We start from the raw sequence: 25,000 nt of genomic DNA on the forward strand, positions 1-25,000 counted from the left end.
ATATGATCTTTCCAAAAACTGTCGTTTAAGTTGTATCATTTCCTGATTATATCCTTCTTGTGTGGAATTCAACCTAGATACCCGCATAGCCTGGCCTTTTACCACATTCTTGAATACATAACCTGGATGCATGCTGGATCTATGCAGGTAAGTGTACCTGTGACATGTTTTTCTATGTACCCCTGTATTGATATAACCATTAAGGATTTTTTCCACATAAACATCCAAATAATGTACAAAGGTCTGTGATGCTGTCATAGTAAACTCTAAATATGATGTTAGTGAGTTAATTTCTTGTACAAAAAGTTTCAAACATTCTTCACTGGATTTCCAAATTAGAAAAAGGGGTCATCTACAAAACTAACATAAAATCCTACATGCTCTTTATAAGAATCTAGTGTAAACAATAGTCTATTCTCCCAATCAGCCATCACTTGGTTGGCGTAGCTATTGGCACATGAAGTGCCCATAGCCACGCCATCCTTTTGGATGTAAATTTGGTGATGGAAAGTAAAGATGTTATGATCCAATACTGTGCCCATAAGGGTACATATAGTTTCTGTTTGGGAGGGGGTGTGGTGTGGTGCCAAGCATCTGCGTAGGCATTCAACACCCTGCTGGTTTGGAATGCTGGTAAATAAGGATGTTACATCTAGAGTAACTAACCAGTAATCCGGTATTACTTTTTCTTTTTCCATATATTCATACAACATAAACAAAAACTGCCTGGTATCTTTTAAAATATGTGTATAACTTTCTACAATCGTTTTTAACTTAGATTCAATGTATATTGATAGGGGTTCCGTTATCCAACCCCTACCCGCTACAATGGACCCTCATAGGTGGTGAGATCGGATTTTTATGTATTTTTGGGACCCCTTGTATGCAAGGTATTCTGGGATTATCCACTTTACAAAAATTAAACAGTTCTTGACCAATTTGTCCTTCTGGAAATAAATTTAGAAGTTTCATATTAACCTTGGTAATAATAGTGTCAACTCTGTTAGTATTAATACATTCATAATATCGACCATTAGATAACATATTGACCATACTAATTATATATTTATCCATGTCCATAATAACTGTAGGGCCTCCTTTATCGGCCGGTCTAATCATTATGCTTGAATCACTTTTTAAATTTTTAAGAGCCTTTCTGGCACCAAGGGTTAAATTGCTATAACATTTTCTGCCCCTATTGGCCTCATTCTGTTTATGTAATTCTTCCTCTGCTAATCTTGAGTATGCATCTAACAAAGGGTGTATAGCTGGTACATAGGTGCTAGGTTTCTAAAAATATGACCATCTAAGCGTGTTTCTGTGTTACCATAGTCTATTTTTAACTGAACATTTCTTACAAATAGTTTTAAATCAGTTATCATTTCAGTTATATCACTTTTCATAGTAGGTATAAATGTAAGGCCTTTCTCTAAAACCTCATTCTCTTTAGTGAGAATTTTACCAGATATATTCCATATTAATGAGTTAGATTCTTGTTCCACATTTTCTTTATTGTTGGCCCCGTATGCTCTGTATCTGTAATTCTCCTTTTTTGTCTTCCCCGACTCATGGACCTGTCCCTGCCCCCTCCCTTCCATTTCTCTCCTATGGGGAAAGGGATCATGTCTTTGTCGTCGGCTCTATTAACACTAATTTTCAAGGTTTTTCTCCTCACAACATCTTCCTCTATGGAATTTTTTAACCCATTTGGGTTAGTAGATGTTTCTTCCTTATCCAAAGAAAGATGTTCTTGGCCTTCTATACTATCATTAACTTGTTGTGTTTCAGTGTGTTTCTGGTGTACAATCGCTGTTACTGTTATTTGATTATTACTTTTATCTGTTGTCAACTTATCATTCATAGGGCTATTTATATTTCTATTAGCTTTCATACTAACCAAGTTATATTGTGCATTTTTATTTCTATCAACATTTGAGTTAACAGAATTCGATATCACATCCACATTTTTGTTCATATATACATCATTGGTATCTATATTATCGTTTGCCTTTTTATTACTAACAGTTCTTTCTTCTTTAGGCCAAGTGAAGACCTGACCCCTCGCAAAGTCCTTTGTGTCCCTGTTTATTTTGTGTTGTTTTTGTTCCAATAGCCTTTTTCTCAAATAAAAACACATTGTCCAGCAGTTTCTCCATACCCTTATCGGCCACATGTTTAGGGAACATAGAGTATATACTCTTTTGTTGTTCTATAAATTGTTCCCTAAGTGCCTTTTCTTCCGGTAGGAAATAGCTGTTCAACAGTACCGTGTATTTTATGCTCGTATCTAAGTTAATTTTTTGCCATTGGTATAACAAATCAGAGTATTTAGTACCTGTTGTAGACATTTTTAAAATGCGGAGTCCCCTGGGTATGATGCGACGCTCTATGCATACTTCGAAATGTTGCCTCTGTAATTGTAGGCATTTAAGCTTAACAAAATTCACCTCCATCTTGCTCAGTAAAACCGACAGTCCATTGCTATTTGTTTCCACCATAGTTCCATCCTCGATCGTTGTATCACTGACGTCATACGCTTTTAGCGGATTCTCTTTTCCATCTACGTAATTATTAAATCTGATAGTATTGTCCCGATAATTTTCAGGTACATATGGTAGTTCTACTGGTATTTCAGTTATTTCTGCCATTATAACAATCAAACAGCCAAACGTAACAAGTATAAAAATGAAAATAAAGAAAATAATGGCTGTTTGAAACACTTCTCCAATGTCGTTCAATAAATGTAAGGTATTAAAGTAGGAGAGCGATAAGGCAGTATGTCCACTTTAAATGCCATTTAATTTGGTGTGATTTAAATTTATTCAAATAAAGGAACGGATCGACCACGGCAAGCGCTTTCACCCGTAGGCTTCATCAGGCCACAGGTAATTAAACATTTAAATCACTTCTATACCTTTGGATGTATTAAAATATGCATATAAAGAATATACATATAAGAAACAGTGACCTATGCATTCATTAGAGGCACAATACTAATGAGTGCTTAGGTCATTGTTTCTTATATGTATATTCCTTATATGCATATTTTAATATATGGCTTAGCACATTTTTATATGTATTTTTTATATGTATTATTATAGGAGAAAGTATATAAAATGTCATATTATAGCAAGATGCGTATTTTTGAATGTTAGAATAATTAGGATTTCTTGCTTTTATGAAATGTTTTATGATTTATTCAAGCGCTACAGATAGTAATTAACATCAGGAAGTGATGTCATTATTAATAAATGTATCCGAAGGTATATAAGTGATTTAAATGTTTAATTACCTATGGCCTGATGAAGCCTACGGGTGAAAGCGCTTGCCATTTTTCTTGTTTTTAAATAAATCTCAGTTTTATATATTTACGTGGTCGATCCGTTCCTTTATTTGAATAGTTGATGAAGTGAATACTGCCGGAAAGTTGGAATATATGTGTTTCTACATTGAGTTTATGCATAACTATCGAGTGGATTTATTGACCACAGCGTGGACTTGAGATATCTGTTGACACACTGGGAGTACCAATTATTTGGTACATAGTAGCTTTTTTGTGCTACTTTTACGTACATACTGCATTTAAAGTGGACATACTGCCTTATCGCTCTCCTACTTTAATACCTTACATTTATTGAACGACATTGGAGAAGCGTTTCAAGCAGCCATTATTTTCTTTATTTTCATTTTTATACTTGTTACGTTTGGCTGTTTGATTGTTATAGCAGAAATAACTGAAATACCAGTAGAACTACCATATGTACCTGAAAATTATCGGGACAATACTATCAGGTTTAATAATTACGTAGATGGAAAAGAGAATCTGCTAAAAGCATATGACGTCAGTGATACAACGATCGAGGATGGAACTATGGTGGAAACAAATAGCAATGGACTGTCGGTTTTACTGAGCAAGATGGAGGTGGATTTTGTTAAGCTTAAACGCCTACAATTACAGAGGCAACATTTCGAAGTATGCATAGAGCGTCGCATCACACCCAGGGGACTCCGCATTTTAAAAATGCCTACAACAGGTACTAAATACCCTGATTTGTTATACCAATGGCAAAAAATTAACTTGGATACGAGCATAAAATACATGGTACTGTTGAACAGCTATTTCCTACCGGAAGAAAAGGCACTTAGGGAGCAAGTTATAGAACAACAAGAGTATATACTCTATGTTCCCTAAACATGTGGCCGATAAGGGTATGGAGAAACTGCTGGACAATGTGTTTTTATTTGAGAAAAAGGCTATTGGAACAAAAACAACACAAAATAAACAGGGACACAAAGGACTTTGCGAGGGGTCAGGTCTTCACTTGGCCTAAAGAAGAAAGAACTGTTAGTAATAAAAAGGCAAACGATAATATAGATACCAATGATGTATATATGAACAAAAATGTGGATGTGATATCGAATTCTGTTAACTCAAATGTTGATAGAAATAAAAATGCACAATATAACTTGGTTAGTATGAAAGCTAATAGAAATATAAATAGCCCTATGAATGATAAGTTGACAACAGATAAAAGTAATAATCAAATAACAGTGACAGCGATTGTACACCAGGAACACACTGAAACACAACAAGTTAATGATAGTATAGAAGGCCAAGAACATCTTCCTTTGGATAAGGAAGAAACATCTACTAACCCAAATGGGTTAAAAAATTTCATAGAGGAAGATGTTGTGAGGAGAAAAACCTTGAAAATTAGTGTTAATAGAGCCGACGACAAAGACATGATCCTTTTCCCCATAGGAGAGAAATGGAAGGGAGGGGGCAGGGACAGGTCCATGAGTCGGGGAAGACAAAAAAGGAGAATTACAGATGCAGAGCATACGGGGCCAACAATAAAGAAAATGTGGAACAAGAATCTAACTCATTAATATGGTATATATCTGGTAAAATTCTCACTAAAGAAGAGAATGAGGTTTTAGAGAAAGGCCTTACATTTATACCTACTATGAAAAGTGATGTAACTGAAACGATAACTGATTTAAAACTATTTGTAAGAAATGTTCAGTTAAAAATAGACTATGGTAACACAGAAACACGCTTAGATGGTCATATTTTTAGAAAACCTAGCACCTATGTACCAACTATACACCCTTTGTTAGATGCATACTCAAGATTAGTAGAGGAAGAATTACATAAACAGAATGAGGCCAATAGGGGCAGAAAATGTTATAGCAATTTAACCCTTGGTGCTAGAAAGGCTCTTAAAAATTTAAAAAGTGATTCAAGCATAATGATTAGACCGGCCGATAAAGGAGGCCCTACAGTTATTATGGACATGGATAAATATATAATTAGTATGGTCAATATGTTATCTAATGGTCGATATTATGAATGTATTAATGCTAACAGAGTTGACACTATCATTGCCAAGGTTAATATGAAACTTTTAAATTTATTTCCAGAAGGACAAATTGGTCAAGAACTGTTTAATTTTTGTAAAGTGGATAATCCCAGAATACCTTGTATGCAAGGGGTCCCAAAAATACATAAAAATCTGACCTCACCACCTATGAGGCCCATTGTAGCGGGTAGGGGTTGGATAACGGAACCCCTATCAATGTACATTGAATCTAAGTTAAAAACGATTGTAGAAAGTTATACACATATTTTAAAAGATACCAGGCAGTTTTTGTTTATGTTGTATGAATATATGGAAAAAAAAAGTAATACCTGATTAATGGTTAGTTACTCTAGATGTAACATCCTTATTTACCAGCATTCCAAACCAGCAGGGTGTTGAATGCCTACACAGATGCTTGGCACCACACCACACCCCCTCCCAAACAGAAACTATATATACCCTTATGGGCACAGTACTGAATCATAACATCTTTACTTTCCATCACCAAATATACATCCAAAGGGATGGCGTGGCTATGGGCACTTCATGTGCCAATAGCTACGGCAACCTAGTGATGGCTGATTGGGAGAATAGACTATTGTTTACACTAGATTCTTATAAAGAGCATTAGGATTTTATGTTCGTTTTGTAGACTACCTTTTTCTAATTTGGAAATCCAGTGAAGAATGTTTGAAACTTTTTGTACAAGAAATTAACTCACTAACATCATATTTAGAGTTTACTATGGCAGCATCACAGAGCTTTGTACCTTATTTGGATGTTTATGTGGAAAAAATCCTTAATGGTTATATCAATACAGGGGTACATAGCAAAACATGTCACAGGAGCACTTACCTGTATAGATCCAACATGCATCCAGGTTATGTATTCAAGAATGTGGTAAAAGGCCAGGCTATGCGGGTATCTAGGTTGAATTTATTTTTATTTATTTTATTTTTATTTAAAATTTGTTGACCGGGAATGTCCGACTAGGTTCCACAGAGCCTGTTTTCAGCGGTGGCCCGGGGAGAAATGCTCCAGATGCATGTCTTTGGAATGTGGGAGGAAACCGGAGTACCCGGAGGAAACCCACGCGAACACAGAGAGAACATGCAAACACAAAAATTCCACACAAGAAGGATATTATCAGGAAATGATACAACTTAAACGACAGTTTTTGGAAAGATCATATAAACCCCAAGAAATACAGGAAGGTTTAATTGATATGGAAATTTTAAGAGAAGGGTGTGCATATCCATACTTTGCTGATCAAAACAAAAGTGTTAAACAAACAACATATGTAAGGAATAATTTTAGTAATGGTAGGCCTATAGCTGCTATTTATTATACACAAGATGTTAATGAGGTTAAAAGTGCCTATATGAAATACTGGGACCTCTTACTAGTTGATCAAACCATTTCAGAGGTAGTAGGAGATGTACTCAAGTTTATTTATAAGAACAAGCTAAACTTATATAGAATGCTCTGTAGTTCTAATAGAGCTGACTCTACACCACGGATGAATGATATTATTATTAGTACCCGACCATGTGGGAAATTTAACTTTTGTCATATGATAGATCAATCAGCAAGTTTTATACATCCAGTAACACAGCAAGTTTTTAAGTTCTATTGTAATGCAACTTGTGAGACCATGCATGTGGTGTATTTAGCAACCTGTCAGTCTTGCCCAGCATTTTATTTGGGCAAGACTGATAGACGGCTAAAGGAAAGGATCAGAGAACACTATTATAATATTAGGATAGGGTCAGATAAGAATGCATTGGCCAAACATATTATTAATAATTCAATGGAACACAAATTTAAATTTATGGTTATGCATGTTAACACTCCTACGGTTAGGAGAGGGCCAATACGTAATATAACTGAACAACATGAGAGTAAATGGATTATTAGGCTGAGGGCCCATTGGGATCCAGGCCTTAATGATATAATTCCTATAAAACCTATGCTAACAGCTAATAACTTAAAAGTTAATAAGTATTAAGACATATGATTTATATTGACTGTGATATACATATTATGTTGTTATAGATTCGTTACATTTAATCATAAGTGTAACTATATATTTCATTATTATTAAATACACAAATATACAATATATATTGTTAGGGATCTGTTTGAGTTTTTTATTATATTTATTGAATAGTTATTTATAGTTATACGTTGTATATTTATCATAATTATTATTTTTCATTTTTGATATAATATATACTAAGTGCATATGCAATCACATTGTATTATGTGCTTATACATTGCCGTATACTGAATGGGATTTTTTACATGGCTGAGTATGGAGTAGTATTTACTTCATGTAGCAAAACATAATATGTTTAGTTTTAAATTATATGTTTTAAGTTAGATTGTTATTATTAGTACAATGGATTATACATTATTTATACACTGTATTGTGCCTCTAAATAGTGCATAGGTAATTGTTTCTTATATGTATATTCCTTATATGCATATTTTAATATATGGCTTAGCACATTTTTTATATGTATTTTTTATATGTATTATTATAGGAGAAAGTATATAAAATGTCATATTATAGCAAGATGCATATTTTTGAATGTTAGAATAATTAGGATTTCTTGCTTTTATGAAATGTTTTATGATTTATTCAAGCGCTACAGATAGTAATTAACATCAGGAAGTGATATCATTATTAATAAATGTATCCGAAGGTATATAAGTGATTTAAATGTTTAATTATCCATGGCCTGATGAAGCCTACGGGTGAAAGTGCTTGCCGTTTTTCTTGTTTTTAATTAAATCTCAGTTTTATATATTTACGTGGTCGATCCGTTCCTTTATTTGAATAGTTGGTGAAGTGAATACTGGCGGAAAGTTGGAATATATGTGTTTCTACATTGAGTTTATGCATAACTATCGAGTGGATTTATTGACCACAACGTGGACTTGAGATATCTGTTGACACACTGGGAGTACCAATTATTTGGTACATAGTAGCTTTTTTGTGCTACTTTTACGTACATACTGCATTTAAAGTGGACATACTGCCTTATCGCTCTCCTACTTTAATACTAAATTTTAAACTTGACCATATAAAACCAGACTAGATAGAGGGCTACACCCCCCCAACTATACTCCAGGATCGCACTACAGTTGGGAAAATGGCATAATAATGGCAGCATGTAGACTACTGTAAGGTATGTGAAAGGTATATGCCCTTTTCCCCACTGTAGTGCAGTCTTGGAGTTAGTGTATATATAGGTGGGGGGGGGGTGAGGGGGATGTAGCCCCCCCCACCTTGTCTGGTTTTATATGGTCCAGTTAACAATTTAGCATGTTGAAATTCAGTATTATGGGTTTCAGTGTTACCGGTTTCAGTCAAGTGACTTTTCAGTCTTCTGAAATTTCAATCTTATGGTTTCAGTCAAATGCATTTCAGTCAAATGAGGTTTCTATCATACGAAAGGGATCCATATATATATATATATATATATATATATCTATAGTGGTGAGCAAATGTTTTATGTGTGCCTCTTTTAATTTGTAGTACTGGTTGTTATATAGTCTTGTATTTCTCCTAAGTCTGTTCCTGTTGTATTTGTTTTTGTTTCTGCTGTAAAAAGCTTTCAAATTTTTTTTTACTGTGTTTTAATTTTTGTTTAATTTATTAATTTAATCTATCATTCTTATAGTATGAGCCTGAGTATCAAAATTTCATGTGGTGATATGAGCTTTTTCCTCTGTGTTGATCTGTATGACAATATTTACTTTGACTTTGGAAATGCCTCCCACCATGCACCATTCTCAGGTCTTCCACAGCCTCCTCTTTATGAGGTCTTTATCAGGTCCCACTTTTTACTTTGGTTCTTCAGGATCTGGTGGTTCAAGGAACCATCCAGCCTGTCCCTTCTCATCAGGGAACAGGTTTTTATTCCAGGGTGTTTCTGGTTCCCTGGAAGGTCCATTCTAGACCTCTCCTTTCTCAACACCTTTCTTATGGTTTCCTCTTTCAGGATTCTGTCTCTTCAAACACTTTTTTTCCTCTTTTGCTTCCTCAAGCTTTTCTGGTATTCCTATATTTGAAAGATGTTTCAGGAGGCTTTCACATTTCTTTGTTCGTTAATTCCTGTCATTATCAGTTCTCTGCTTTGCTTTTTGGTCTTTGTACAGATTCAGGGGTGTTTACCAAATGTCAGTCCTATATAGTAGCCATTTGTAGGCTTCAAGAAATTTATTTATTGCCTTACTTGGATGACCTTTTGATTAAAGTCCCACTAAGCAGCTCCTCCTTCAGTGTCTTCACTTCAATATGCTTTTTCCAAGCAGTGTGGGGTTCACCCTCAATCCCAAAAGGTCTGTGTTGACTATCAGGACCAGGTGTTCCTGGGCTACAGAATTCAGACCTTTCCAATGGTAGCTTGCCTCCTGCCTCCCACGGTCCTCTTTGACTGCTTCTTTCCAGTCCCTTCTACCTTTTCCACTCCTTCCTGCAAGGGAATTTCTCATAGTCCCCTTTGCCAAACTCCACATTAGTAAACTTTAGTGGTATCTCAAGATAGGTCCAGCACTGCCATCCTCTGCTCTTCTGGTGGGTTCACCAGATTTACCTGAATTCAGGTCTGTCTTTTCAAGTTTCTCTCTTACTCAGGAGTTGTTACATGGATGCTTCCGATCAAAGTTGGGGAGCCTTCTCCAACAACCTTAAAGTACAGGGTCTTTGGTCCCATTAATAAGTGGTGGATCATAACAACATCAGTTCTCCTGGCCTTACACTCCCTTTGGATTACTGGTCTTCATTTTATAGGCAATACCACAGTCACGTGGTACATCAACAAACAAGGAGGCACAAAAATCTTGCCTTCTTGGCAGCCTGGCTCTTCAGACTTGGGATTTTGTAGTCTGCCATTACTTGGTTATTCAGGCATTTTGTATTCCAATAGAGCACAGTCTTTGAGCAGGTCCAGGACAAATCCATATAAATGGATCTTTCACAGGGAATTGTACATCACTGGGGACTCCTCAAATAGATCTTTTTGCCTCCCTTCTGAACAACTTCCCCAGCTCTGTTCAAGAGTATTAAGTTCTCTAGCTTTGAAGGTGGATGCTTTTTCTTGGACAAGGACGTCTTCCTCTGCTACCAAAGGTCCTGCACAAGATCATGTGTGGCAGACCCAACTTCTTGCCGGTGACTCCTTTTTGGCCCAGACAGCACTGGTTCACCCTTCTATTTCATCTGTCCAGGGCAATGATCACAAGTTACCTCACACGATGGATCTTCTGGCATAAGACAAGGGATTTCTCATTCACCCTCACTTGCCCACCATTCACCTGACACTTGGGGCAATAGGGTTTTGATTCCTTTTAGACAACAGTTTTCTGATAACGTGCTTTTCTATTTGGTGTTTCAAGCAGAACCCGAACCCTTTTTTCTGTGGTTATTCCTACCATCCTTTATTATTTGTGTGAGTTGCTCCGTTCTGGCTTGGCATATTCATCTGTTAAAGCTCATTTGTCAGCCATTTCTGCTTGTCTGCATCTGAATCCACTTCTAACTTCTAGATTTAAAGTCAAACAAATTCTGAATGGCGTCCTTAATATTTGGTTTCCAAGAAAGCCTATTCCTCCTTCTTGGGACCTTAATTTTGTTTGTGAAAAATTGACTTAGTCCCTTTTTGCACCTACTGTTCCCTCTTCCTACAACACTGTACTTCATTGCTCTCACTTCTGCCAGGAAATTCATCCCTAGTTTGGCACATTGGTCCCTAATAGACATAGGCAGTTTGTCAATGGTTCATCTCCCAGGCCCTAGCTTATAAATGTTTCATCTCCCAAGCCCCTGCTTACACTTATCAAGGGTATCGGATCTTGTCAGAGATGTGGGATGCATGGCTAGGTTTAAAAAGGCCCTTGTGGTTGTTAGCCTGGTAAACACCTATGAACCTAACAGGGTCTCTGAACTTCAGGCACTAATACCAGTTCCATCCGTTTTGGTGTTTCACAAAGACAGGATGTTTCTTTGTACCGGTTCTTCTTTTATGCCCAAGCTGGTTAATGATTAGCCTTTTAATCAGGCCATTCATTTTCTTTATTTTTTTTCCTTCTCCACAGAATCCTAATGAGAGGGCTCTTCACTGACTTTACATAGACCACTTGGGTATTACGTAGACAAGACAAAAACACACAAGGAAATCTGAGCAGCCTTTTGTTTGCTTTCATGCCAGGAAATTGGGTTTCATGGTGTCTAAGCAAACCATCTCTTTCTGGATTTGTAAGGTCATTTGCTTTTACTATTCCTTTCATGGCAAACAGCTTTCTTCTGCTAGTGTTCATTCTATCAGAGCAGTGGCCTCTTTTGGTGCTTTTATCAGGGGTCTGGATAGTAGATCCATTTTGGAAGCTGCTACTTGGTGTTCTGTTCACACGTTTACCAAACGCCACAAGTTGGATGTTATTTCTAGGGCCAGAGTAGGTTTTGCCAGGGGCCATCTTTCATCCTTTTTTGGGGAACTCTCTTGAGGCTTCCTTCTCCCATATTTCCTGTAACTTTAGTACTCTCCCAAGAAGGAAGAATATTATAACAGTGGTAAAGAACAACATAGCATAGTTGTGTAAGATCTTAGCACAATTGTAGATGTCCTACATCTGATTTTTGCAGTATTCTGTCCCTCCCTACCTCCTTCCGTGTTGCATTCTGTTGCCTTCCTCTTGTCTGAGGCATCTTTCTTGCATCCTTTTCTTATTCATCTTCCTCCTTTTCCTGCTTTCCTCATCCTTCCTGGATGTACTTGTTGTTGCCGTGGTTCTTCTGAGAATTAAGTTCTTATACATCACATACGTACCCCGTGCCTTGCACATAGGACATATGTCTGATATATGGCACCTGGAAGGTGTTAAAGCTTTGGTATGCTGGCTGGACATCTGTCCTCAGCAGGATTTCCAAAGATTGAAGAATACTGCAGTAGTGAGAAGGACATCTGCTGTTATGATAAGATCTTATACAGCTGTACTTTCTTTTCTACAGATTACCTATGACTATTTGAGAAATAACACTTCAAACAAGCATCAGTTTGAAAGCCGTTTACATTCTAGACCAGATGAGTAAGTGGCAGTTGTCTAAGTAGAGTTGAAGTGTGGAAATCTCAGGCAGTATTTAGTGGAAAGTGGACAAAAGCACATTTCTTATGTTAAAAGATGGTTCCATTGGCAGGTAGATACATTTACCTTTCATCTAAGTCATCTGTTTCCTTTTTTCTGCTTTACGTTTATCCACAGTCGGGGGACAGTACTTTTTCAATAAGCAGAAAGTATTTCCTGTATGCATTCACTACGGCTGCTCTGGTGTTAAAGCTATTGCTAAAGGTGAAAAAAGGGAATGCAAACATTATTCTGGTAGCTCCTTGAAGGATCACTGTTGTAATGTAGATGTTGATTGCTCTTTCATTGACCCTGTCCTTTTAATGTAACCTGTTAATATAGCAGCAAAACAGGATGCTCTACCTAAATGTTAGATGTTTCGTCCTGACAGTCTGGAGGATGTTAGGTTGAGACACAGTAGTCATCTCTTTTCCCTAATTTGAAGAAAAAAAAATAGCACCAGAAAGAACAGCTGTATTTATATAAATTACTCAGCTTTTCTATACAGAGCTGTAGCTGCAGCTCCCACTTCAGAACTTCAGCTTTTGCTGTGTCATACTTTCTCTTGTAATGCCATTATTTGCTGTTTTATGAATTCTATTATGTTTGTATGTTTTGTCTGTAAGCCTGGATATTTATTAATGTATTCCAGGTCCCCATGACACCCACTAGCCCCTGCTTGGGACTTGAATTTTGTGTTTGAAAATGTAACCATGTGTTTTTCTTTTGATTCATTTGGTTTAATAGACCTAAAATTATTTTTGGAAAACATTTCTTTGATGCATTGGCCTCCGACAGAAAGATTTCTGAACTACTGTTTGTAATATAATTTTTATGGAGCTCAGAGATGCAATAAAATCTGTTTAGCCACACTACAAAATTTTTAGCAGCCGGATTTGTTTGTATTAGTATATGTTACATTTACAATGGACACGCTGATTGGGCCATCCAATCAGCGTGCAATCTTTTGAGTATTAATTGACATTCTTTGTATAATTAATTTTTTTAAAAACAAAGATGTGTGGTACCAACTGAATCACCAGAAGAATTTAATATGTATGTAGTCGTGAGATAATGACACTTTTATGAAACGCATAGTATTCAGCATGATGCATTGCAGCTCACCTCTCAAAATGTCTCACAATGAAAATTTTGTAATGTGTTTTTTCTTTTTCTAAACTTCATAGCCATTTTCAAAAAGATCAGGTTAAAGGAAGGGAGGTTGGAAACTAGTATAGTTCTTAATAAAAGCATAGCAAAGAAGACTTGTGTACAAAAACAGTCTTAGTATTATAATTGGGGTTCTGTTTGGGCAATATCAGGAAACAGTGGACCAGTAGGGCAAATCATTGATTATTTGAGTCTCCTGAGATGCAAGAAAGCACTAGACAACAACTGAAAGTAATATGGTGTGAAAATACTCACCATAACAGAAGCTGTTAAGCTAGAAGATTCACTTTTGGGAAGCATTCTTAAAATGACTGAGAATTTGCCAGAAGAAAACATCATCATTTTGGCATTATCTTTTTCAATAGCCTGCTATCCCTAGAGGCAAGCTGTCTCCTTCTGTGGCAGTCAAGATGAGCTCAGCTAAAAAAAGTGAAAATGTCTGCTCTAATTTGTTGTTTTCTGCTGTCAGTGCTCTTGGGGTATGCTAAAATCCTTCAAATCCTAGAGCAAACTGTATAAAATTATATTAGCATAAAAGTAATGGTTGTTTACAAAACTCGAGGAAACCCTGAAAAATAATACTTCGGAGATTTTTGTATGGAATTCTTTAAAAGCATACCTTTTTGGCAAAATTACAAGTTGGTATGCACACAAGAAACAGTGGGACAAAGAATTGATAGATTTACAGGAGAAAATTGATAAAATTAGATAGTCGAAAGGAAATAGAAGAAATAGCTTAAACAGTAAATATTTCGAAATTTTACAACATAAAATCATGACAAATTTATAAAAGATTAAAATAACTAATTATTCCATAAATCCTAAATCCATACTTAAGCTGGCTTGAAGAACATAAATGATTGTTATATCTAACCATGTCAAACAGTTCTACTCCTCCAGTAGTAAAAAGTAGGTTACTGAAATAGAAGATATTCTGGATGTTTTCAGGTCTCATTTTAATAAGATTAATCAACACAAGCCAACAATGGATACACAACATCTAATTAAAACATTTATAAAAAAAAAAATACTGAAAATAGACAGTCAGAAGATCAAATAAAAATAATTGAGAAGCCTATATCAACGTCTGAACTGAAAATTCAAATTAATAAATTAAAACCCAATATGACACCTGGAAATGATGGTATAATACCTGAACTATACAAAATAATGACTAAGGATACTTTAAATATTTTACAAGAGGCATTTTCAATAGTTAAAGGACTTAAAAAGGTACCACCATCCTGGAAAATACACTCTAATATCCCCAATTGTAAAACATGACAAAGACTCAATGCAATGTTCTTCATATAGACCAATTTCATTATTAAATGTAGCTTATAAATGTACATGGCAATCTATGCCTCTAAAATAAAACCGTGATCAGACTGGGCTTATAATGAACAGGAACACCTATAATAATATCAAGAGAATACTGTTAATGATTGATTACACTAATAATTCAAAAAAATAATTAACTTTGGTTAGTCCGGATATTAGTAGTGCATTTGTTTCAGTTAATTGGGAGTACTTACTATTAGTATTGGAGGAATGTAATTTTTCAAGCAATTTCTTACAGTTAAAGTTCTGTATGAAAATTCCTTTGCATACATGGACAGGCTTGTATATTTTCCAATCAGTCATAAGGTACTAAACAGGGTTGTCCCTTTCCCCATTGCTTTTTGCTCTAGTTATAGAACCATTTGCAAATTATACAAGCTCAAATAAAAACATCGAAGGCATACTAATAAATTAATGATTCAGTGCCCAAAATACAATTATTTGTAGAGGGACGGCCTTTTAATTTTGACTGATTGCAGTTCTTATTGCAGTATTCCAAGCAACAGAAATATTTCAGAAGAAATTGGGACTCCATTTTAATGAGAATAAGACTAAAATGCTACCTGTTAATTATAATATTAATAGATAAACAATTACACAAATACATTAAGAAAGATGGTAAAATCACTTACTTAGGGATAAACTTGTCTTATAACAGTCTTTAATATTAATTACAATCAATTCTTCGTAAATCGAGTAATATTTTTCACTATGGAAGAGAGACTATCCTTAATTAAAATGATTATCCTTCCTAAAATTCTAAATATATTACAATCTTTATCCCCCCCCCCCCAAAAAAAAAATATAAACGGGTATAATTCTTTGTTTCTGAGATTTTTATGCTTTCCTAATAAACCTAAATTGGCTTTAAACCATCACATTAGAGTCTGGACATTGGGTGGTTATGGTCTTCCAGATTTAGAATTCTATTCCTTATCCGCAGTTGTTAAGACAATAATTTCTTGGTTAAATAACAATTATAATGCCAACTGGAAAGATATTCAGGGAGGCTTTTGGTGTAAATCCTATAATTTAACAAAATCATATGGTATTTATTTATTGACATTTGTTAACTGGGTTTGTGGCCCATTTTCAGCAGAGACCCAAGGAGAAAAGCTCCAAGACAAAAATACAGTTTACAGAAAAAGTAAGTAACATATTTGCAAATAGTAAACTACATAAACCTTAAAGGAAACAATTACTTAAAATGCATTATACAAGGGAAAAAATCTAGTTGTCAAAAATTATGCAGAGTAACAAATATATACATTTTACAGCAAGTTTAGAATTCAACAGTTGTGTTTAAAGACCTAGGACTAGTGACCATACTCTGATACTAAAATAGCTACTAATAAATGTCATTGGCTAGTAAAAGACTGCTTTATAGAAAACAAAAACAAACCAGTTAACTCTTATTATATTAATACATTAATAATCTCCTTCAAAAATTTCATTTTCAGGAACCCAGAATATAAAGCATAAATGTTCTTTGTATTTCCAATTGCCTGTATTAAAAATAGTATTAATACATTTAATTTAACAGCCATGACTACTACATTCAAAGACAAAAAACTGTTATACTGGTATGGGAAGTTACAAAATGTTGACCATATTACTGCTAAGTTTGAGTTAAGCAAAGACGTGATTAGAAATTTAGAATTGTAGACAATTGGTTGAACATAAGATCAATCTAATGCAACCAGTAGTTGGAAATTCTTTCCCCACATTCATTGATTTACTCATTCTTTTAATGCACAGAATGTAATTGGAAAGGGATTTCTGTCTAAAAGCTATAAGGTACTTAAGAAATCAACAGTATGTCCCAGAGAAAGCTATTGGGATTATTTTAGACTTGTTAATAATAACTCCCCAAGTGAAGATAATAAAAAGCTAATACTCCAGTCTTCAAACTACTTCATCAGTAAGGTGGAGGAAATTCTCTTGGAAGTTCTTCCTTAGAACTGTTAATAAAGACATAGGATGCTGGAGATGTTAACTAAACATTAATGTTGACTGGTAGCATATGTTTTACAATTGTATAAAACTTGTTGTTGTGTCTTTCGGCGTATCCCGGTTAGGGGTCGCCACAGCGGAACTCCGGTCCGCTAATGTTTGGTAGTGGATTTTTACGTGCCGAGTTACCAGCCCTGACGCACAACCTTCAACAAAGGCACGCCCATTCACACATGCCTCCACACAGAAGACGCTCCAGCTGGGAATCGAACGGAACAACATCTTGCTGTGAGACGACAACGCTACCGCAGCACCACTACCGCGGGATAATTGTATAAAACTTGTATGTTGGGATAATATGAATTCTCTCTTACAGTCTGTTTGTAATGATAAATTTATGCTGACCAACTCTCATTTTATTTAATACACCAATTCCCACTTGTGTCTTTAAAAATAAAATGCCCTCTTTCATGGAGTATTTAAACGTTAGCAAGAAAAGTCATCACTAAGAACTGGAAGAATCAGACGACTCCTACTATGAAGGAATTTGCGCACTTGGCAACAGAAGTTTGTCATCTTGAACTTATCACGCTTAAGACAAGAACATCTAGAATCACCTCTTCTTATAATATATGATTGGAATTCAAAGAACCGCTGTATAAATAGACTTTAATAATTAACTAGCAGCTAATCCTATATTTCTTTTTTTGTTTAAAAAGCTTTATTTTATAGTATACACCATTGTAAATTTAGTTTTTTATTGTTCTTTTACTTATGTATATTTGCTTAATATTACTTCTGTTATCATATATTAATGTTTTGTTTAAAATTTTCAATAAAAACAATTGAGAAAAAAGAGTAAACCCTCAATCAACTGGTAAAAGGGAGCAGTAATAAGCATGCATAACACTGCAGACATTTTAAGCATTTAATCATTGTTACAAAAATACCAAACCCAATGTCTGTACAGGAAAACAAATGTCTACAGGGTCTACCAGATCCATAATATATCTAAGACTAGGGTGAGAAAAGGGAGCTTGTCCTGCAGCTGTCATCTTTTTCGCATGATATCTAGTTTATGATTCCATAATAACTATACTCTCACAACCATGCTACATTCAGCATAAGGCTTTTACTGTAACAGGATATTCATAAAATGAATGGCAGCCATACCCGTCAACCAGTTAGCACAAGAATTCTCGACAAAGCCTAAAATAGGAACAGATTTTAAATATTGCTCTTATAAACTTGCTAGAATGACAGCATTTGCATTAGTGTACATTGTGTGAATGATACGAAGTCTGAAACTCAAATGTATGTCATTACTGAATTACTTCAATCCTCAGTGATTTTTTACCAGAAGACTACAAATTTTATGAAGAACATATCAAAAATAGGAGGCAAAAATCTAGATATTTTGCGAAAATCTGGACAGTTGAGTGGTATGATGGCAGCATACCAAGCAGAGTACCCTCTGTTCTCAGAAATGGATCAAATGGCCTAAAGCATGTTCTGAAGGACAGACAAGCAGAGAATGCATGTCCAAGTAAACACATCACAAATAATTTGGGCAGATTTAGTTTAAAGAAATCTGCAGTGCTAGCTGTTGTGAAGTAAATGCTGACCTGACAAGTCAAAATTTTGTTGTACATGTCATGAAAAACAGTACAATTAACTACCCATATAAAAAGGGTTCATTTCGTAATTGCACACCTCTGCTTTCATTTCATAAATGATGCAAACAGAACATCAGATTGTCACAGTCTGCTACCCTTGAGAGTTATACTCTGATCATTTAGAGTATGGCCACAGTATGCATCATTATTTTTGTGCTTGTCTCCTACTCACTGGAGATGGACAACTGAATGGATTGAATGAAATATAGTTGAGACATCTTTAGGCGTAAAAGACAGAACTGTTGTTGAAGATAACATTCCTTATAGAAAACTGTGCGTAGCTTAACAAGTTTGTTTCAATTTCTTGACTGGAAAAGTCCTCCTGTGCAAAAAAAAATATATATATACTTTTCAGTGGTTCCTGGGAGAGTAGAGCTCCACAAAAATTATATTACAAATAACAATTTGTCAATGTTTGCATAGAGGCTGCTGGGCCTACCAGAAGTAAGCCCAAAACTAACTCCAAAAACAAACCACTCTTGGTGGCATCCCAGATCAAACCGGTTGTACAACAAAAGGAAAGACTTCAAGGCTGAAATCATGTAGTGTAACTCCATATGGTTAACTCTCTAATCAAAATAAATGGAAAGCTAAGAGGGGTAATTAAGTCCAATAAGTCTAATTTTGAGGACAAGATAGCCTCCCAGGCAAAAGACAACCAAAAGGCCTTCTTCAGCTATGCCAGAAACCTCAAAAACAATATGCAGTGGTGTGCTGAAGTGGTTGGTATTGGTGCCTCATTCACAAAGACAGGATGATAAAGCAAATTTGCTGGCTGACAAATTCAGTTACAAATTTACCTCCCACTTTACCCTCAGCTACCTCCCAAGAAAAATCTTCAAACATACCCCCTCCAACTATAAATAGACAGCATGTCCTCCTGGCTGTGCTCGCTAAGGCCAAGAACACAGCTTCATTGGGCCCTGATAATATCCCAGAATGAATCTTGAATAGTCTAAACATGACCTGTCAGGGCCCACTGGCATTACTGTTTAACTATAGTCTTAAAACAGGCTTCATGCTGCAAGAATGGAGAGCTGCAGTAGTCATCCCTCTTCATAAGGGCGGACCATCAACAGTTCCCAGAAACTACAGACCCATTTCTCTCACTAGTTTCATATGCAAAGCCATGCAAAGAGTCATTATGGAAATGATCAACAAAGACATAGGAAACCTTCACATGCTGGATCCGTACCAGCTTGTCTTTGTCAAAGGAAGGTCATGCCTACTGAACCTGGTGGACATCTTTGAGAAGGTCATCAAGGCAATGGTTGAGGGTAAAACAGTGCATACTGCCTACCATGACCTGGCTAAGAAATTTGATACATTACTTCCCTCTGATATTGTTGACAGACTGTAAGAATTAGGCATAACTCCCTGCATAACATGCTGGATAGCCAGCTGGCTCACAGATTGGATCCAGGAAGTTAGGATTGGTGAGACCACTTCATCAGAGGCTAGTCACCAGTGGAGCCCCTGAAGGATCTATGCTGTGCACGCTCCTGTTTGGCATCTACTTCTCAGAAGCCAAGGGTAATGTCAAAGGCCTCTGGATGACCAGATTGGGAGATGAGTAGTCATAAAATCCTCCCAAGACACTAACATCTTACAAGAGGGTCTAGCACAGACAAATGCCTGGTGCGAAAGCCATGGCTTAGCATTAATTCTATAGAGATGCATTATAGTACCTTTGGGGAAGTTTGTCACCCATGGAAACTACGTGATCAGTAAAACACCCAAGAGTTGACCCACTAGCCAGGGATCTGGAAATACATGTAGGGAGTAACCTGGCATTCGACCATGTAACCAAGGTAGTAAGGAAATCCTTTTATATTGCTCTGCTTGTAAGTAAATGCATGGTGTCTAGGTCTCCGCTGTTATCAGACCCATCATTGAGTATAATGCTCTCTTTGGTATGTTCATGACCAGACACATGCAGCAACTGGAACATCCGCAAAAGTTCCTTACAAAAAGAATACAGGGCGTAAACACAATGTCCTATGCAGATTTCCTCAAAGTCCTATCTCTGTACTCTGTCTCCTACAGACTGCTGAGAGGTGATCTATGCCTGGCATACTAGGCATCCCTGGACCTCACTCTGATGAATCTTTTGCACATCCGCCAAACAAACAGCATCAGAATTACTAGCTGTAAAGACTTACATTTTGCTTGCAACATAAATTACATCTTTGAGAGACGGATTTGTATCTCAGAGATTTCCCTTTCTCTGGAACAGGCTCCCCATCCATGTGAAACAGTTCCTGCCTAACCCTGTTTAAGCATAACATGGACCATTGGTTGGGAAATTGAAAATTCACCCTTGGTCTGCCATCCACATCTCTGATGGACAGAGGGAGTCAGCAAGTCATGTTATAACCAACAATCACCTTTTTATAAACTTCAAAAACATATAACCTGTAGGACGCACGGATAGTTTTATAAAGCCTTGGTGGTCATTAGCCAGTGTACACATATGAAACTATGTCCAATGCAGACATTTTTCTTTACAGTAACTCAGTAAAGTCATACTTTCATTTGAAGCAAGCAGCAAACAGCTTCTTTTAAATTAGACTAATATTCAAAACCTTTCCTTCATACTGTTACTGTACCAAACTTCCCATATTTGTGTAGTTAACTTAAAAGTCATTTAACAAAGAAGGTACTGCTGTGAAGAAACTGCCGTTTTCTCCATTGCCTGATTAACTCAGCATTTAAAAATGGATGATGATTGGACAGATTAGTCTGTGCATTCATTCTAAATGTATTTCCACCCAAAGAACAAGGAATAACTTGCTGTCTCTTTGCCATTAAATGGAAAATGTAAACCGTTAATAACACCCCTTCCCTTGCCAGTAAACTGATATGTTAAACAAAAAAAAAAAAAAAAACTCAATGAATGCTGTTAATGCTTGGAGTGCATCTACAAGCAACTTCATAACATGCAGTCAGAAATTCATATATGTCATTATTTAGTGGCTTCAGTCCTAATGATTTGCTACAAAACCGCTGCTTTTATGAAGAACAGACCAACAGTATTAGTCAGTCACCTGGACATTCTATGAAAATCTACATACATGAGAAGTAGACTACTCAGACCTCCCCTTTACTCTAAAAGAAAGCAAGAGCAGCAGTATACCGTGTATGTGCAGTACATGTCTTGCATGCTGTAGACTACTGTAAGCTGGCTGAACAATATACCGTGTGTGTGCAGTACATGTCTTGCATGCTGTAGACTACTGTAAGCTGGCTGAACAATATACCGTGTATGTGCAGTACATGTCTTGCATGCTGTAGACTACTGTAAGCTGGCTGAACAATATACCGTGTGTGTGCAGTACATGTCTTGCATGCTGTAGACTACTGTAAGCTGGCTGAACAATACACCGTGTGTGTGCAGTACATGTCTTGCATGCTGTAGACTACTGTAAGCTGGCTGAACAATATACCGTGTGTGTGCAGTACATGTCTTGCATGCTGTAGACTACTGTAAGCTGGCTGAACAATGTACCGTGTGTGTGCAGTACATGTCTTGCATGCTGTAGACTACTGTAAGCTGGCTGAACAATGTACCGTGTGTGTGCAGTACATGTCTTGCATGCTGTAGACTACTGTAAGCTGGCTGAACAATATACCGTGTGTGTGCAGCACATGTCTTGCATTCTGTAGACTACTGTAAGCTGGCTGAACAATATACCAATAATGTGCAGTACATGTCTTGCATGCTGTAGGCTACTGTAAGCTGGCTGAACAATATACCGTGTATGTGCAGTACATGTCTTGCATGCTGTAGGCTACTGTAAGCTGGCTGAACAATATACTGTGTATGTGCAGTACATGTCTTGCATGCTGTAGACTACTGTAAGCTGGCTGAACAATATACCTTGTGTGTGCAGTACATGTCTTGCATGCTGTAGGCTACTGTAAGCTGGCTAAACAATATACCTTGTGTGTGCAGTACATGTCTTGCATGCTGTAGGCTACTGTAAGCTGGCTGAACAATATACCGTGTGTGTGCAGTACATGTCTTGCATGCTGTAGACTACTGTAAGCTGGCTAAACAATACACCGTGTGTGTGCAGTACATGTCTTGCATGCTGTAGACTACTGTAAGCTGGCTGAGGAACACTACAGTCCATTTATACAATGACATTGTTTAGAAAAGGAAATACTTTTTTTTGTGCTTTAAATAATGTCATTGTATAATAGCAGTAGTGCACTCCTTTGTGCGGGTAATGCAGGATTTACCCACATCCAATCCTGGATTATTGCTAAATTATGTCATTTGTAAGGTTATAGTCTGGGGCGTGCGCTGGCATTAGAGCAATATTTAGTCACACACCATTCCATCTGACAGAATTGGAAGTATTGAATGCTTTCACATTTTCCAACTTAAGCATGGTAAGTAGACTGCATAAGAATTGTCTTAATGTTAAGAGATTAGTAGAACATAACTGGAAGTCTGCAAAACTTTTATTAGAGAATTAACTGATGTCTCCCTTCCACTTGTGTCCATATTGAGTGTTTATAGTTTGTTGTCATTCATACTGAGAGGTTCCTGGTCACTACAGCATTGTTACATGGACTGGATTAGCAGACTCAAGCGGCTGTGCTATTTATAATACTCAAGAGCAGCACTCTAGAATGTTACATCAGTCCCAAATGTGTACAGAAATACTTCAGAACTGGTCATATCAGTGTTGCAAAGGATATCCAACCCTGCATTGCACTTATTGACAATTCTGAGAGTTATTTCATCATAAGAGGAAATCAGTCATTCTCAATTTACTTTCTTGAAGATGTCTTCTGTAATTTTGACTGCTTTTGCCATAATTGTTACTTTTGCTCTTCAGCAACATCAGTTTTTAATTTGTTGTATTTATTCTAAGGGCTACCTTAAAAAAAAACAGATTGTTATTGGGTAACTAGGTTATAGTAATTCTCATTGTTGTGATTTTGTGTGTTAACAATCTTTTTGTTTGTGTTCTAGGCCGGATGGCTATATTTATGAGAAGGAGGCAATCCTAGAGTACATTTTACATCAGAAACGTAACATAGCTAAACAGTTGAAGGTATGTCCATGTTACTCAGAAAAAAACTGATAGCTGTAAAGAAGTACTTTCTTTCAGATGACCTAGTGAAGCTAAAAAGGCAACTCTGTGCAACTGCCTGTTTTTTTCTGTTAGGAAAGTATGTTCCTTCCCTATAGTATAACCTACAGAGCATGTCATATCAAGATAAAAATAATTTTAAGTAATTCTACTTCTGTTTCCTACATGCACCTAATGCTACAGTCTTCTCTGCACTCACAGTTGTTTTTTTTTATACATAATTTGTTTCTAATTTTGATTGATCACAATTGTATGTATGTCATCAGTGTTATTTTCATATTGTAGTGTACTATTCATTTTTTTGTATTTGTATTCATTTGTTTGTATACCCAGGATCAATCACTCAAAACCAACAAGAATGAACGACAGGTGGTAAAAATAACCAAAAACTAGAAAAAATAGATATACGGATAGTGGAATAAAACAATACCAGTCTTAACATCAAACTTTTTAATAATATGCTTTTGTCAAGAATGAATTCTTCAGAAAACCATACTCACTTGATAATGCACAGTATTTTATAACCTCAACACACCAATAACCATTCAGTTACAATTAACATTCAATTAAAATTTAAAACAAATGTCATAAACTTTCAATTTGTGTGTGTGTGTGTGTGTGTGTGTGTGTGTATGTATGTATGTATGTATGTATATATATATATATATATATATATATATATATATATATATATATATGTTGTGTCTTTCGGCTTTTCCCGGTTAGGGGTCGCCACAGCGGAACTCCGGTCCACTAATGATTGGTAGTTGATTTTTATGTGTTGAGTTACCAGCCCTGACACACAACCTTCAACGAAGGTACGTCCATTCACGCATGTCTCCACGCAGAAGACGCTCTAGCTGAGAATCGAACCGGACAGCGTCTTACTGTGAGGTGACAATGCTACCGCAGCACCACCACGGATATATATATATATATATATATATATATATATATATATATATATATATACATATATGTGTGTGTGTGCGCACGTGTATGTAAATATATGTGCGTACATACACACACACACATACAGACCCATATACATATATATATATATATATATATATATATATATATATATATATATGTAAAGTACTGTACACAAACTACTGCCCACCCCTTCAAGCTATATTACAAACACACGCCCCTACTAGTCATCTTAGATCCTCTAACAAACCACTCTTAACCATAACTAAACAGCTGGACAATGTCTATATTCCCATGCCATTGCCAAACTTTGGAATGCGCTCTC

At 36.2% G+C, this 25,000-nt stretch overlaps 1 protein-coding gene across 2 annotated transcripts in view; it reads left to right on the forward strand.

Moving 5' to 3' along the window:
* LOC122811530 (nitric oxide synthase interacting protein) overlaps positions 1-25,000 on the forward strand; it is a 344,453-nt gene that overhangs the window by 69,105 nt on the left and 250,348 nt on the right. For both annotated transcript variants that reach the window (XM_044083424.1, XM_044083422.1), the window contains one exon: positions 23,622-23,703. In XM_044083424.1, the coding sequence (XP_043939359.1) occupies positions 23,622-23,703 (82 nt within the window). The remainder of the gene's footprint in view (positions 1-23,621; positions 23,704-25,000) is intronic.

The sequence above is a fragment of the Protopterus annectens genome, chromosome 9.part0 (genome assembly GCF_019279795.1).
Source record: "Protopterus annectens isolate FY-2018-M chromosome 9.part0, PAN1.0, whole genome shotgun sequence".
Taxonomy (NCBI): Eukaryota; Metazoa; Chordata; order Ceratodontiformes; family Protopteridae; genus Protopterus; species Protopterus annectens.